The following is a 15,034-nucleotide window of genomic DNA, read 5'->3' as shown; positions in this document are numbered from 1 at the left end:
TACGACGAATGGACATGCTTAGTTCCCTGTGCTGTTTGAGCATCTCTGCTTTGCTTGGACAGCAGGGGTGTGAATGATCCAGCACAACCTTTGAAATGATCCAAGAACCGACATCCTTCAATGTGTGTATATAAATTCTTGCAGGACAGTTTAAACCGGCTGTCGGATTGGTCTTCTCGGTTGGAGATATTTTAGATTTCCATTTTCCCTCTCTGCTACATGTAATCAGTTGATTCTTAATCTCGTTTCCCTTCCTATTTGTGCACCGAACTCTTGTAGAGAAACCTGCAGCCTTGGCGTAGTTCCTGTAAAATTTTCCGGCATCTTCAAGGGTGGTAAAGGTCATTCCGACCTTCGGAACAAGCTCGTCATCAACAACCGAGAGAGGCTGCACAATACACCGTGTCAGAACTGTGAATACACCCATAGATATGATACAAATACACCCAATCATGTCTAATATGATACACCCGAACCGAAACAGCTCAACTACAGAATGACCTTTAAAGCCATAAACTGTCAATACACAGGCTGCAGAATACACCATGTCAAAAACTAAAAACACACCCAATCATGTCTGATATAATACACCTGAACAACAACAACTCAATTAAAAATAACAAAAAACCAGTAAAGTGTATATACACCCACACTTCTAGCTAAAATACACCCAAAGAAGAATTGATCTACACCCGAGCGTCTGCTATAAATTCCAGGTAATTAAACAATGTTGAGCAATTTTTAAACTACACAATGCTATACAAATTACTGTAAATCAAACCTCAGGAACTTCGTTAGATTCAAATTCATAATCCACTTCGCCTGGATTCAGCACACAATCTGAGCTTGAAGGATCCATTATCTTCAAAACGAGTTCAAACTTTGATTTCAGAAAACAACAAATCAAAAGAGAAAACGAAGCTCAAGTTGCAGAGAGAAAAAGATAACGTAAACGAAGAACATACCAGTGAGAAAAGGAGAGGAAAAGATCGATGGAGAAGAATGAGGGAAGACGCGCGAGAAGAAGAACAACCAAATCTCAAAATAACGAAAACGAAGAAGGAAACAAATATTTTAAATTTGGAAGTTAAATATACGCGGGATATTATATAGCGCGTATAATCAACGTACGTGGAGGAACGCGTATTTTAAATTTATTGTTTAATAAACTTGTAAAGCATACAAGCCCTAATGGCTTGTATGCAGAACTTTTCCGTAGTATTTATTAATACTAACAATAATTAATGAATATTAATAAGATAAATTTTGACTCTTTTTTTTCTAACATTACCAATTTTCGGTTTATCTCTTTTCCGTGCAGAGGTGAGAGGTAGATTTATAGTTAGCCGTTGATGCTTTAGTTAAAGTGACAAATTATAATGGTAATTCTTAATATGTTTCTTTTAGAATTCGAAACTTGACTAACGCCAAATAGTAAATAAAAACCCTTTAAATGTTGTGTGTGTGAATATAAAGTGCAGTAAACTTATGATATTATAATGCTTAGATTAGAAATTCTCTAATCCATCTATTCGGAAAAAAAAAAGTTTTACCAATAATTTAAGTAAAAACTTCGTGTAAATTGAGTCCACTTAAAATTTTGTAAAACATGCATAAACAAATTAAATAATTAAAATTCTCTAATATGTGCATCGATGCCCAATAATTGAACCACTCTTCAAAGTTGATTAGTTTGTTGGTAGAATTGGAACGATTTATAATTAGAAAAATATGGGAAGAAGAATATAAGTGGACCCAATCTAACAGATCTAACAGCATAGATGGAACACTTGTGAATTGAAAGCACGAAAAATACGTTTTAGTGAAGGAGGAGGTTAGGAGAAAAATAAAAATTGTAAATTTGTAATTAATTTTTTTAGAATAATATATATTACACATAATTTATTTTTATCTTTATTTTTGAGAGCAATAACTGGGTTTTGTTTAAAAGTGAGTGGTAGGAGTGTGTTATGACCCAAAAAAAAAAAAACTAAATATGAATAAACTACGCCGTTATTCGTCTTTGACTATATGCATTGTAAGAACCAAGGTTCTGAAAACCGGATCGGACCGGCCGATTCGATCGGTTTAATCGCAAACCGATAATGCAAGCGGTTCGGTCTTTCTGTAAAAATCGCAGTTAAAAAATTGTTGGAAAATCAGTGAATCGGTCAAAAATTGGTCGGTTGGATCGGACTGGTAACCGGTCGGTTTTTCTGAATGACGCCGTTTTTTTTATTGTTTAAAAAAATGGAACCCAACCCGACCCGCTCGTGAAGCACCCCCTTCTTCCCTCGACCCCCATTCGTTCATCTCAGTCTCATAGTGAACCCTAACCCTCTCAACTCTGAAGTCTGAAGCATTCCCAATTCCAGCCCAGTAGCCCTTCATCATCGCCGCGGCCTCAGGTCATCAGCGCCACCGTCGTCGCTTGGTCCTCAGCACCAGTAGCCCTCCATCGTCGCCTGGTTCCCAGCCCAATAGCCCTCCATCGTCTTCATCTTCTCAACACCAGTAGCCCTCTCATCGTCTTCATCATCACCTGGTCCTCAACAGTCAACACCAGTAGCCCTCCATCGAACCCAGGTGAGTGACTCATCGTCTTCATCTTCTCTGAACTTCCTCTGCTCATCTTCTTCGTTTTTTGCCTCTTCGTCTTCTTTCGGTATTCAATTTCCTCTACTCATCTTCCTCTGAACTTACCCGATTTTTGTTTTTGCACTTTTGCTGTTTTGTAATTGTTAATTTGTTACTCTATTTTAATTTGTTACTTTGTAATTGTTAATTTGTTACTCTGTTTTGTTAATGCTGGAAAGTGAAAACTTATTTTGTTTTGTAATATTGTTGAATGGCTGAATGCTGTAGGCAGAATTGTTGTAGGCAGAATTGCAGAACATGCTGTTAATTTTCATTGTGTTTGGCTCCTACTTTAGGTTAAGAAGATGGTTAATTTTCATGCTGTTAATTTTCATTGTTAATGTTCATTGTGTTGTGGGCTTGTGGCTGTTTTTAATTTCATATCTGTTTCATTAATTTCAGTTATGGAAAATAGTATTAATCAAGAAGCAACTGCTGATAACAATGCTTCTATGAATAATAACATGCCTGTCGATACTCCTATTTCAAATGATGCTGCTAATCCTAATTCTCGTAGTGCTAACGATAGTCAGTCACAAGGTTCTTCTAACTTTAGGGGAAAAACAGATTTAGATTGAAAATATGTTGCTCTACAAATGGTGAATGAAAAACCACAATATCAATGTTTATTTTGTCTACAAGTTTTTAATGGAGGTGGAATTCACAGGATGAAGAAACATCTAGCAAAGATTACTGGAAACGTGAAAAAATGTCCTAAAGTTCCATATGATGTGGAAAAATAGATGGAAAGTTTGTTGAAAGAAATTCAGACCAACAAAAAGAAAAGAAAAGTAAGTTTTGGTGAAGAGAGCGATGATGAGGTAGAGGATGCAATTGATGAGGCAATAGTTCAAGAAGAATAGGAACAGCAGCGTACTTCAAGTCAACAAGGAGTTGGAGGCGATCCAAAGATCGCATTATTTGTGTACAATCATACGGTTTTCTTATCTTGGCTAAGACAAAAACCTCATTGAGAGAAATTGTACGTCCTGGTGCAACCCGTTTTGCAACTGTGTTTATCACATTGAAGAGCATCTTTGACCGTAAAAAGGAGTTGCAAGCATTGGTTGTAGATTCAATTTTCACTGATCACAAATTAGGAAGGAGTGCTACTGGTAGAGTTGTGAGTGCTATTATTTTGGATTGTAAATTTTGGAACGATTGCTTTATTGTATGTAAACTTGTGGGCCCTCTGATTCACTTGCTGAGGGTTGTTGATGCTGATGACAAACCATCTTTGGGATATGTTTATGAAGGAATGCTAAGGACAGAAGATGCAATTAAGGAGATGTTTAGGCAATCCGAGACTGCATATCAGCCGTACACAGATATTATCAACTCAAGATGGGACAAGCATTTGAAGAAAGATCTTCATGCAGCAACTTACTTCCTGAATCCTACATTCTTTTTTAATGAAAATTATAAAGAAGCACCTGATATTATGCAAGGTTTGCTTGATCTTATTACCTTGTATTGCAAGTGTAACGATTTGGATTCAGTTCAGAATTCAGTTGAGGCAATGAAAGAAATACATTTATATAGAGATCGAAAGAAAAGTTTTGATAGACAAGAAGCTATTCGAGCTGCATCTGAACTTAAGCCTGGTAAGAATATGGCTGAATATTTGTTTAATTAATAGTAACTTATTTTATGCTCCTATGTTCTTAATTGATATCTTTTAATATATTATGGTTTTATAATTGGTAGATGAATGGTGGAGGTTATTCGGAGGCTCTGCTCCATGTTCACAAAAGATAGTTATTTGCATTCTTAGCCAAGCATCTGCTTCTTCTGGGTGTGAGAGAAATTGGAGTCTTTTTTACCAGATTCATACAAAAAGAAGAAATAGATTGGAGCATGATAGACTAAATGGCGTTGTTTATGTTACCTATAATTTGTGTCTTAAATCCAGGTAATATATATTTCATGAAATATCATATTGTTTCATTTGTAATCTTTATCATAACAAATTTGTAAATTGTTAAATCTTCATATATTGTATTTAACTTTTTAGGAAGGAAAAAGAAAAAAGAAAGTAAAAGACACAATATGATCCAATTGATTATAAAAGCATCAGTCAAGTTGACTTTTGGGTGACTGAAGAGGTTGTAGAGAAAGAGCTTGATCTTCCTAGTAATGTGGATGACTTATTGCGTGAGTATATTATATTTAGTTTCTAATGATTTATTAGAATGTTGTTAGTTTATAATATAATGATAACTGTGTATTTTATTAGGTGAAATTGATGCTGATTTATATCAAAGTGGCAGTGATGGTAGTGGTCTTTATGCTGCATCTCTTGGTTCTTCTGCTCAACAGGGTGAGAATGAAGGTGAAGATCATCCCACCGAAGCAAATTTGCAATAAGTTCTTGCGGATTTTAATGATTGATAAACCATGATGTTAGGATTTAATATTTAGATATGATTTTATTACTATTTAACTTTTTGAGTTTGGATTTTGATAAGATCATATGTATTTGGTTGATGATATTTTATGTAGTGTTTTAAATTTTGAAGATATTTTAAGATTTATATTAGACTATAATTATATTTTAGGATGTGTATTTATAATTTATTTATTATTCTATTTTAAAATGATTTTTCCGGTTGAACTATCGGTTAGACCGGTTAAATCAATGAACCAGTGACTAGAGCAGTTTGATGACCAATTCGATTTTCTGAACCTTGATAAGAACCCAATCGAAACACTACATGCATTGTAAGAATTGGATTGAACCGGTTGATTCAACCAAAAAATTGATAAATTAATAGTTTGGCCTTCGGTTGATAGTTTGGATAAAAAACGTAATATTAAACCGTTAGAAACCGAATGGTTCGTCACAAACCAACCAAAATTAGCCAGTTCATTGCAAATCTGTGAACCGACCATTCTTACCGTACTCCAATGTTCCGCAAGTCTTCGATGCTCCAGCGCCTAGAGGTTCAAGCTCATATTCTCTTGCTGCATTCCATCAAGCATGCCACCAGATTATTTTGTAATATTTTAATATTTACATTTACATATTAAAATATTAGTGAAGATATTTATTTTAAATTTTTTAATGTATTGAGTCAAGTAGTAGATTTTTAAAAATTTCGACTTAAGACTAATTAATAGGGATATATAAACATCATCATTAAATTTTATATGATAAATTAATAGAAAGACATAAACTGTTTATTTTTTACTATTGTAGAAGACCAATTTGATATTTTATTTTTTTAAAAACTAATTAATCCGAAATAAAAAACTTTAAAGACTAAATTGTCAATTTACTTAATATTTTATTATTTTATATTTTTTTATTTATATAAGATCGATTTTATTAGTTCAACTAATAATTTATTAATTAAATATTAATAATTTAATCGATTCGATCGGCGGTTTAATTTTGACAACGATCACTATATGTCTCCTTTGTATTGACCGCGTTCGAGGTTCCTGTCTTTTCTTATCATTCACATTATCTTCTGGGGTGCTCTCCTCTTTTCTCAAATTGCGTTATCATTCCTCCCAATTTTTTAAACGTTTATTTCTTGGGTTATTATCTTTTGTTTTGTTTTGGACAGGTCCTCATTCGTGTAATAAAAGTATATTGGGTTCAACGGGCCAAAGCCCGAAGGAAAATCTACTTTGTTGAGCTATAAAAGGCCCATTTTGATTATTTTTACCTTGCTCCCCAGTTTTTATTTCCGAGATAACTTCAGGGCTTTTTTGACTGATTTGGAGAGTTTTGGTAATATATTCTGATCATTTGCTCTTCATTTTTTTTTTCTATTTTTTTTCACTCATAAAATTACATTAAAATAGAAATATAATATTAAATTTTAGCTATTTATTACTGATATTTGCAGCTTATTTTATTTTATTCATGTTATATTTTGATGAATATTTTTATAATTTTTTTACCTATAGTTTTCAACCTAATATGGATCAAGTATCCTAAATCCAATACTTATTTCTCATACAAATTCTTTGAAAAATCAATATACAATATGGGTTTCTGCATTCCAAGTATTAGAAGGGCAGCAAAAACAATTTCCAAGGGGTTTGAAATACCAAAAGGCTACCTTGCAGTCTATGTTGGAGACAACATGAGGCGGTTTGTGATTCCGATATCATACTTGAACCAATCTTTATTTCAAGAATTGTTGAGTCAAGTTGAAGAAAAATATGGATAAGATCATCTAATGGGTAGTCTCACAATTCTGTGCAGTGAGGATGAGCTCGCTTGAATGAGATGTAGATCATGCTATTAGTATGTAAATAAATTAGTTGAGAGATATTTGTACAGAATTCTTTGTCTCGTGGAGACTTTCCATTTTGCTATCATTCCTATGGAATTGTAGAAGTTTTTTTCTGAATGAGAAAGTAGTTATGAACTTAAGGCATGATACTATTGCAACTTAAAACACTTGTTGCTATTGTTATATCTCAATTCTCTAATGAATTTAACTTGTTCAAATGATATACTGAACAAGTGAATATAGATCATCAGTCTAACAAAACTATAAGTGAACGGTTCTTAAAAAAATTGAGTTCCAAGGGAAAACTGAGAACTCAAGTTTAGAAATGCATCCTCACTGCATGGAATTGTGAGACCTCCATTTGGATCATCATAACTGAAATCTTCCTTGTTGTTTGAGTACATATACTGCATATAGTTACTCAGGGCTTCCTTGAGAAATAATATTTGATAAGATGGGGGTCTTCCATAATATGTACAAGGGATCACAAGAAATCACATGGTATTGATAGAAATCTTTATTAATGCACAAGTGAAACCTAGTTCTTGCTCTTGCAATGTACTGTATATCTCTTCCATTAGTTGGTAACATCTCACATGTGTCTTAGGTGCTGATAATGAAATCAATAAATGATGATCAAGATTCAGGACCTTATCTATGGGTTTGTTAAACAAAGTATTCATATAAATTTCACCTTTCAAGGGCAACATAATGTGGAACTTCTCAAATTATGGGAAACATGATGCAACATTAGACTTAGTTTGCATAGATGCCTCTTAAGTCCATTTATCTATAGCTTTCAACTTCATAATAATTCATCTCACAGATATATACTAGTTGGCTGTTACACCTTGCCATTGAGTTGCGTGAACTAACATGTAGGAGGCTATGATCTAAAGCAGCATCACGTGATTTTATATGCATGACCCCATCTTTTAACCCCCTTCAACAATCATTTCTCTTACCTTCAGAAACAACACAACACAACTCCCTGGCAATCTGAAGGTCAATACTTGAACACGTTCTTCTTAAGCACTAGAGCTTTCCCTTGCTCTTTCCATTCCCTACATACACAAGAAAAATGGGGAAAGGCATCATTCTCAGCTAAGCAAGCAATTTCAAAATCCGTACAAGTCCCAAAGGGTTATCTTGCAGTGTATGTCGGAGATAATCAAAAGCATTATGTGATTCCCATTTCATATTTGAACCAAGCTTCATTCTAAGAGTTGAGTGAAGTTGAGGAAGAGTTTGGATATGATCATCTCATGGGAGGTGGATATGATCATCCCATGGGAGGTCTCACAATTCCTTGCAGTGAACATGTATTCCACCAACTCGCATCTCCCTTGAGTTGAGATTGATGAAGAATCTCAAAATAAGACTTATTAACATAGATTAACATAGATTAGCATATAGAATTAGAATGACAAATTCAAATTCATTTGCAGTATGTATACCAAAAACAAAAATACCTTCGAAAAGAAAAAAGGAAATAAATCATGTTCCTTATTAATTTGAGACCAACCTGTAAAGTGGCAGTGACATTACTTGGGCAATATCCTGCCACCAAAATAACCAGGTCAGTAACCAATTCCTAAATTGACAAATCCATAGAATCAATCAGTGCACTAACCTGATATCTTTCATGAAAAGCTGTTTGGGATTTTCCACCAAAACGGAGTACCTGCTCCTCATCCAAGTAGGTCATAGACAAAGTTAATTTTATTTTTTCCATTTATAGTTAAGCTGAAAAAAGGTCATAAAACAGGAGAAAAAAAAAAGGAACCATTCAATATCTTCAACGATGGGAATTGGGCCATGGTTCCTCTTGTAAAAGAAATTTGAAGGAGTAACGTACGAGCATGTCAGTGCAGAGCGTGGTGGCTCCACATTGAAAGGTTCCTGTCAAAAGAAAAAAATGAAAGCATGATAATCTCCAAAACTTAAATGAAATATTTAGGAAACCACATGAGACCTGGGAATAATTAGGATAACTATAAGGCTTGCCTTGGAGTTAATTTTTAGACAAGGGTGACGAGGAGGCTCTTTAGAATAATCTGAAGGTGCGGTGAGCCTAGGCATTTCTTCTCTCTCTCTTTTGAAGTGTGAGGATAAGGGGTCAGTTTGAGATTGTCTAAAGGAGGAATTAGAAAGGATTGGATGAAGGAAAGGGGAAAGAGAAGAAAGGAGTGGAACTGGAGTGAGGCTTTGAGAGAATTGGTAGTCTTAGGCCATATGGAGGTGATGAGAGACTCCCCAGCGTACTGTCTCTTTCTGTCACATTGCACTTTGTGGTGTTTGAGCGCCCAAGGATAAAATCCAAATCCTAGCGTATGAATGCTAATAAAACATCCAAATCCATATGACAGGACACAATAATTAGGAAGAGTTATAAATATTTAAAAAGGAGTCACAGTGGTCTATGGTCTATAACAAGTGAAATCATATCATGTTAAATATTTGGGTGTTCATAAGAAAATGGAAACAAAGGGAAAAAATGAGTTAGCTTAACTGGAATCAAAGGGAAAAAAGGACTGATTCAGTTCCCAGATACCTAAAATAACCATTCTAAAATAAATATGAACTTAAAATTAGCATCAACTCACAGTTGAAACTTACACTCCATATAAGAGTTCACAGGAGACGATATTCCAAAAATATTGCTTTTAACAACAGCTAAAGCATATATGATCAAGTAAGTTAAAATTCCTAGTCAACAGATTTCCCAATGAAACAATACAAATCAAAGAGTTTTACACATGTTCAAGGTATCCGTAGCTAAAATTTATAGAAACTTAACAGTAATTTTAAGTGCAACAATTACAATATGAGGCAGAACAAACAATAGTAGATGGAATCGTGAGAAAGGGCACCACCATGACAAACCTTGGGTGCTGCACAGGCTAGATAAGGATCTTCATTTGACTAATAAAGAAAGTTAGCTGGATTATGAAAGATGTATATAGGATGCGTTTGTTTTAGCTTTTTTTGACAAACATTCAGTAATATATACACACTGAAAAAATCATTTTTGACATAATTGTATAGATTAAAGAAAAAAATCAATTAACCTTTTCTGGAAAAACTAAATAGAGTAGCTTCTAATAAACTAAACAGAGTAGCTTCTAATTAAAATTATTTCCAGTTTCTGGAATCAAGTTGTCAAAGCAATTTTTTGAGAATCAGCAACAAACACACCCATAACTTTCCCTTTCCACAACTAAGTAATGCAGCAAAGTCTGTGAAAATGTAATATTCTATCTTAACATATCACCTAACTACTTCTACAACTTCCAAATCACAGAAGAGAGAATAATACTGCAATAAATAATCCAAATACTGTAGTTTCTGCATAGAAAAATTTATATGCTGCAATAAGTGAGTGAGAGAAGTCATAATCTAGAAGTTCAATTCCATTCTATATCTATAAGAGTTCAACGAATTCCACTGTATTGCTAGAACACTGATAAATTAAGAGTGTGCAATTCTAGGGTTCCAGAAACAATTAACCAAACAGAATAAACAAACATGCATACAATATGAGAGGAAATAGATTAAAACCGCGTTACAATGATGAAACTGAAAAAGTTTCAGTAGCCTCTTCAAGCTATATATAAAATTGAAATCCAAGTGTTTCACATATTGTATAAGAGAAAATAATAAGATGAATGATTGAATTTCAACAACAGAGAACTTTCACATAACAAAATTTTCAATTTGGTGACAGGGTCGAAGAAACTTCAAAAACGGAACATAAAAAAATCTCCACAGAAAAGTGTCTCATAATTATAAGATGGCGTACCTGCAGAGTAATAATGCGAATAAGAAGAATTGAAGCTTCTGGATGAAAAGTTCAGTGTTTTGATTGATACTTGATAAGTTGATAGCATCGAAGAGCATGAATGTATGATAAATACGTATCTGCCTCTTTTGTTACATCCCATTTTAATAAGGATTTAATTTTGAGGCAGTAAATGATCTTTCAGTCATGCTATGTCTACACTAAAATCAGTCACTATAATGAATGTAAGGCAAAAAATAAAAAATAAAAAAAAAGGCTGCATAGTGACAAGATTTTTTCCTTTAAATTTTATTTTATAGGTTTGAGTGACCGACTTGAACTTTCACCCTATGCCATGAAGTGTTAAATATTCCTCTCAAGTTCCAAATGTCTTCAACCTTTTCAGGTTAGATATTTGCAGCTGAATCTATCTGCAAAACCAGCCAGCAGTATTAGAAACATATATAGAAATTTAAGCCATGTAGCATCAATCTATGAGGCTGTAAATATTTTTTTATTAGTAATAACTAATAAGAGTATTTTTGTTTTGAGGAGTAAAAATGAGTGCAAAATTTCATTGATGAGCTTGATGTGTAAGATTATATGTGGAACTCATGAAAATTTCAAACCTAATTTTAACCCCCTAAACAGAGATATTCTAAGAAGAAAAAGAATAAGGCCATAGTCATTTCTACAAATAGTCTGATAAAATTGATACATATTAGCTAGAAAGGTGTATATATATAATATCAGAAAACCCAAGAAAATCAAATAATTAAAAAAAAAACATATTTAACCAATTGACATTGGAAGTCAGTGAAAAAAGTCCTAGTGCACATTTGATGAAAGTCAGAACAACTATCATCTTAGCCATGAAAGTTGTGGTTGGCTCCTCCAACATTCATCAATTATCTATTTGTATAATTTATCCATCATCATATATTTACATCATTCCACTCTCCCATACAACTTTATTCAACAAATTAATCTAATTACTTTATAAAACTTACATGAACTGGAACATAAAACACAATAAAGTTTAAAAAAGTATTATTTGAACCCATGGAGGACTTTAGACACTCAACAACTTGTGAGTAGATGTTAGTGTTTGTAAAATTGGATTGGTGCAAATAATCTAGAAATTAGAATAGACAACAGTTTCAACAATGTTACATTTTGTATGAACTATATCCAGTTATTATCTCTTAGATGTAATACATCAATAAATGCCAGGTATTTAGGATATCTCTGCAAATAACATCTGAACTACATTTTTATAATATAAATAATATATATCTCTAAACTTACAAAACTTTTCAGTATACATGGATCATGTAGTGTTTCACCAATAGTCTTTACAAGAGCACTGGCCATTGGAGAAACAATGAAATCCTGAAGAATCTCTAAGAAAAATATCCCTCTTAGTGACAACGGATACATATTTTAGGAATGTATGGCAGTCCCCACAGAGAAGGATATTCTTCACAATCCGAATTGGCTTCCCTGGTTTGCTCATCAGAATTCCATAAGTAGCTGCCAGCTTTGCACTATGACAGAACAGAAAATCTTTCTTTTGATATTCCTCTACTTCATGCAGAACAAAACTTGTATCAGGTTCATACCCAGCTTTTAGGCACTCCAAGATTAGAATCTCCAATCCGCTATATATGTCTTTCTCTTGGGGATGGGATCTATCTCTTGCATAGAATGAATGTATCTTATTCTGACAAATGATCCAACTTTGTGCCGGATGTTTGCGAAATCCCTTTTCTTTCATATCCTCTCTTACCATTTCAGACAAGTGCCATCTTGCAGAAGCAGAATACAAATTTGAAATGAGTATGTAGGTTGATGGATCCTTAGGTTCCATGGCAAGAATATGCTTGGCAGCCCGGTTTCCAATGATTGTGTTCTTGTGTAGTCTGCAACTGTCAAGCAAAGCACGCCAAACAGAAGCTGAAGGCTCAAAAGGCATTGTCTTGATGGTTTCCTCTGCTTCTTCCAGAAGACCCCACTGACCCAAAACACTGATGAAGGAAGAATAGTGTTCGCAAGTAGGCTCAACTTGATATTCGTTTCGCAACAAATTAAACAAACGGTGACAATCATCAACCAAATTCAAGCTAGTTAGCCTGTAAGCAGAAATGACCAAAACAAATGTGACTTGGTCAGGCTTTATGCCTTTCTTCTGCATATCTGACCATACTTCCAATGCTTTATCACCCTGTCTCTGTAGAAGATGTCCGGAAATCAAAGTATTCCATGAAACAATGTCGGTTGAAGGCATACCATTAAACATCCCAATTGCATCATCCACATTCCCACACTTAAAATACATACTAACAACTGCATTCCCAACTCCGATATTAGATTCATAACCAAACTTAACAGCATGGCAGTGGATTTGCTTACCCATATCATGACATCCGATAGTCCCACAAATACCAAGCATCGAAGTGGCCGCAACTTCATCCATGATCATCTTCCCTTCCGATTGACTATGTTGGACAAGAGAAATCGCCTCGTCCAGCTGCCCATTTCTAGCATAGCCGCATGTCATGGATGTACAAACCACAGAGATGAATTCCTCCAACTCCCACCTACAGAACATCTTCCTGGCATCTCCCATCCTCCCAGACCTCGTGTACATATCAAGCAAAGCCGCTTCAACACATGCATTCGATCCGAAAGCAAATTTGAGAGCAAACCCATGAACCTGCCTACTAACCCAATAGTCACCAAGCAAGCTGCAAGCATTAACTGCACTAGTCAAACTGAAATCCGTTAATTCCATTCCCTCATCCACCATCTTTGAAAACAAATCCAAAGCCTTTAAACCTTCCCCATTCTTACAAAATCCAGACAATAAAGCATTATAAGACACCATGTTTCTCTCTGGCATCTCATCAAACACCTCCATTGCCAAATCTACAAACCCAAACTCCATGTACGCCACTACCATTTCGGTCCAAGTTATCACATCCCTCTCATTCATCTCCTCAAACAAATCCACCACATCATCAATCGTCCCACACTTGGTGTAGAACCCAATAAGCGCATTGCCAACGCTCAAATTGTTCCCCCACCCAACCTTAATAGCGTGCGTGTGAACTTGGAAACCTTCAACCACCGAAGCACTTCTAGAACAAGCAGCCAAAAGCGTGGAGAGGGTAAAATCGTCCACTCTCAAATCATCCGTTGCTTGCATCTCACGGAACAACGAAAGAGCATCATCATACATGAATTCCTTCACGGCAACGGATATAACAGTGTTCCACGACGCAATGTCCCTTTGAAGCATTTCATCGAACAGCTTGAGAACCAAACTGTAACGCCCGCCACACTTACCGTACAACCCCATAAGCGCATTTGCAACAAAAGCAGAGTCCAAGTAACCGGTTTTGACAATCGCGGCATGTAATTGCTGGCCGAATTGGAGATTTTGGGTTTGAATGCAAGCAGTTAAGACGGCGACAAAGGCGTAGTCATTAGGGAGAACATCGGAATGTACCATGTGAAGGAAGAAGAGGAGGGCGTGGCGGCGATGGTGGTGGTTGTTGGACTTGGAGAAGGCGGAGATGAGGGCCGAATAGACGACGACGTTTGGAGGAGAAGGGAGGGAGAGGAAGAGGCGGTGGGCGGCGGGGAGGAGGTTGAGCTTGAGGTAGGCGAGGAGGAGGGCAGTGAAGAGGTGTGGGGTGTGGTGTTCTTGGAGCTTGAGGAGGGCTGCGTGGACAGCGGAGGCGAGGTGTGGGGAGAAGCGGAGGGAGGCGGAGAGGGAGTCGAGGAGGGGGTATTGGTGGTCGTGGGAAAGGGTTGATTGGAGGAGAGGGGGCAGGAGAGCATGATGGTGGTTGAGTTTGATGGAGGGTTTGTATTGAGAGTGTGAGTGTGAGTGAAGAAAGGACGAAAATCGAGAAGGGGTTGTGAGGTTGTAGGGGTTTGACTGAGGGAGAGGGGAGAAGAAGAAAGAAGTGTTTCGGAGAAGGAGGGATGCCATCTGTCGATAATAATGATTATCACTATCATTATTAGTAGGCTTCACATTCCTATGTGGCCTCTCTTGTACCTGCAGCAGCCTACTAAATCCCTGCTTTTATATATATATATATATATATAGGAAGAAGGGACAAAAGTACACCTGAAAGTTTATACGCTGGACAGTAATACACTCGATTCGTTTAATGAGTCAAGTGTGCACAGTAATTATACACTCCGGCGGACAGAATCACCATTCCGGCCATGAGCGTGTGGCGTTGTTAGTCAGAGTGAACACGTGGCTCTATTTTATCCTTGTTGGCACGTTCAGAGTTAGTGAGCTGGCTATTTAGTGCCTAGTCAGATAAAATATTTTAATTTAATGTTT

At 35.7% G+C, this 15,034-nt stretch overlaps 1 protein-coding gene and 1 long non-coding RNA gene across 4 annotated transcripts; both read right to left on the bottom strand.

Moving 5' to 3' along the window:
* Positions 1–7,549: 7,549 nt before the first annotated feature.
* On the bottom strand, positions 7,550–8,785 carry LOC107477722 (uncharacterized). Its single transcript, XR_002371824.2, has 4 exons — positions 8,674–8,785; positions 8,521–8,571; positions 8,413–8,447; positions 7,550–7,951 (listed from the first exon to the last, which is right to left on the bottom strand). It is a non-coding gene; the product is annotated as an uncharacterized LOC107477722 (long non-coding RNA).
* Positions 8,786–8,899: 114 nt separating this feature from the next.
* Positions 8,900–14,760, bottom strand: LOC107477721 (pentatricopeptide repeat-containing protein At5g03800). 3 transcript variants are annotated; one of them, XR_001589823.3, is made up of 3 exons: positions 11,977–14,760; positions 10,690–11,099; positions 8,900–9,227 (listed from the first exon to the last, which is right to left on the bottom strand). XR_001589823.3 is itself a non-coding variant. In XM_052259466.1 (2 exons), the coding sequence occupies exon 1, from the start codon at positions 14,666–14,668 to the stop codon at positions 12,011–12,013; it is 2,658 nt and encodes an 885-aa protein (XP_052115426.1). In that variant the 5' UTR covers positions 14,669–14,760; the 3' UTR covers positions 8,900–11,099; positions 11,977–12,010. The 3 variants fall into 3 exon arrangements, 2 of the variants coding, with proteins under 2 accessions (XP_052115426.1, XP_052115427.1); XM_052259466.1 differs by having other exon boundaries at positions 8,900–11,099; XM_052259467.1 differs by having other exon boundaries at positions 8,900–11,099; positions 11,994–14,760.
* Positions 14,761–15,034: the final 274 nt, after the last annotated feature.

This window comes from Arachis duranensis, chromosome 3, assembly GCF_000817695.3.
Source record: "Arachis duranensis cultivar V14167 chromosome 3, aradu.V14167.gnm2.J7QH, whole genome shotgun sequence".
NCBI lineage: Eukaryota > Viridiplantae > Streptophyta > Magnoliopsida > Fabales > Fabaceae > Arachis > Arachis duranensis.
Note: the sequence above shows the minus strand (reverse complement) of the source record. Positions and strands in the feature narration are given on the sequence as shown.

Bases quoted from the DNA above. Each gene is read 5' to 3' on its own strand.
- LOC107477721 (XM_052259466.1), bottom strand. From the start codon at position 14,668: ATGGCATCCCTCCTTCTCCGAAACACTTCTTTCTTCTTCTCCCCTCTC.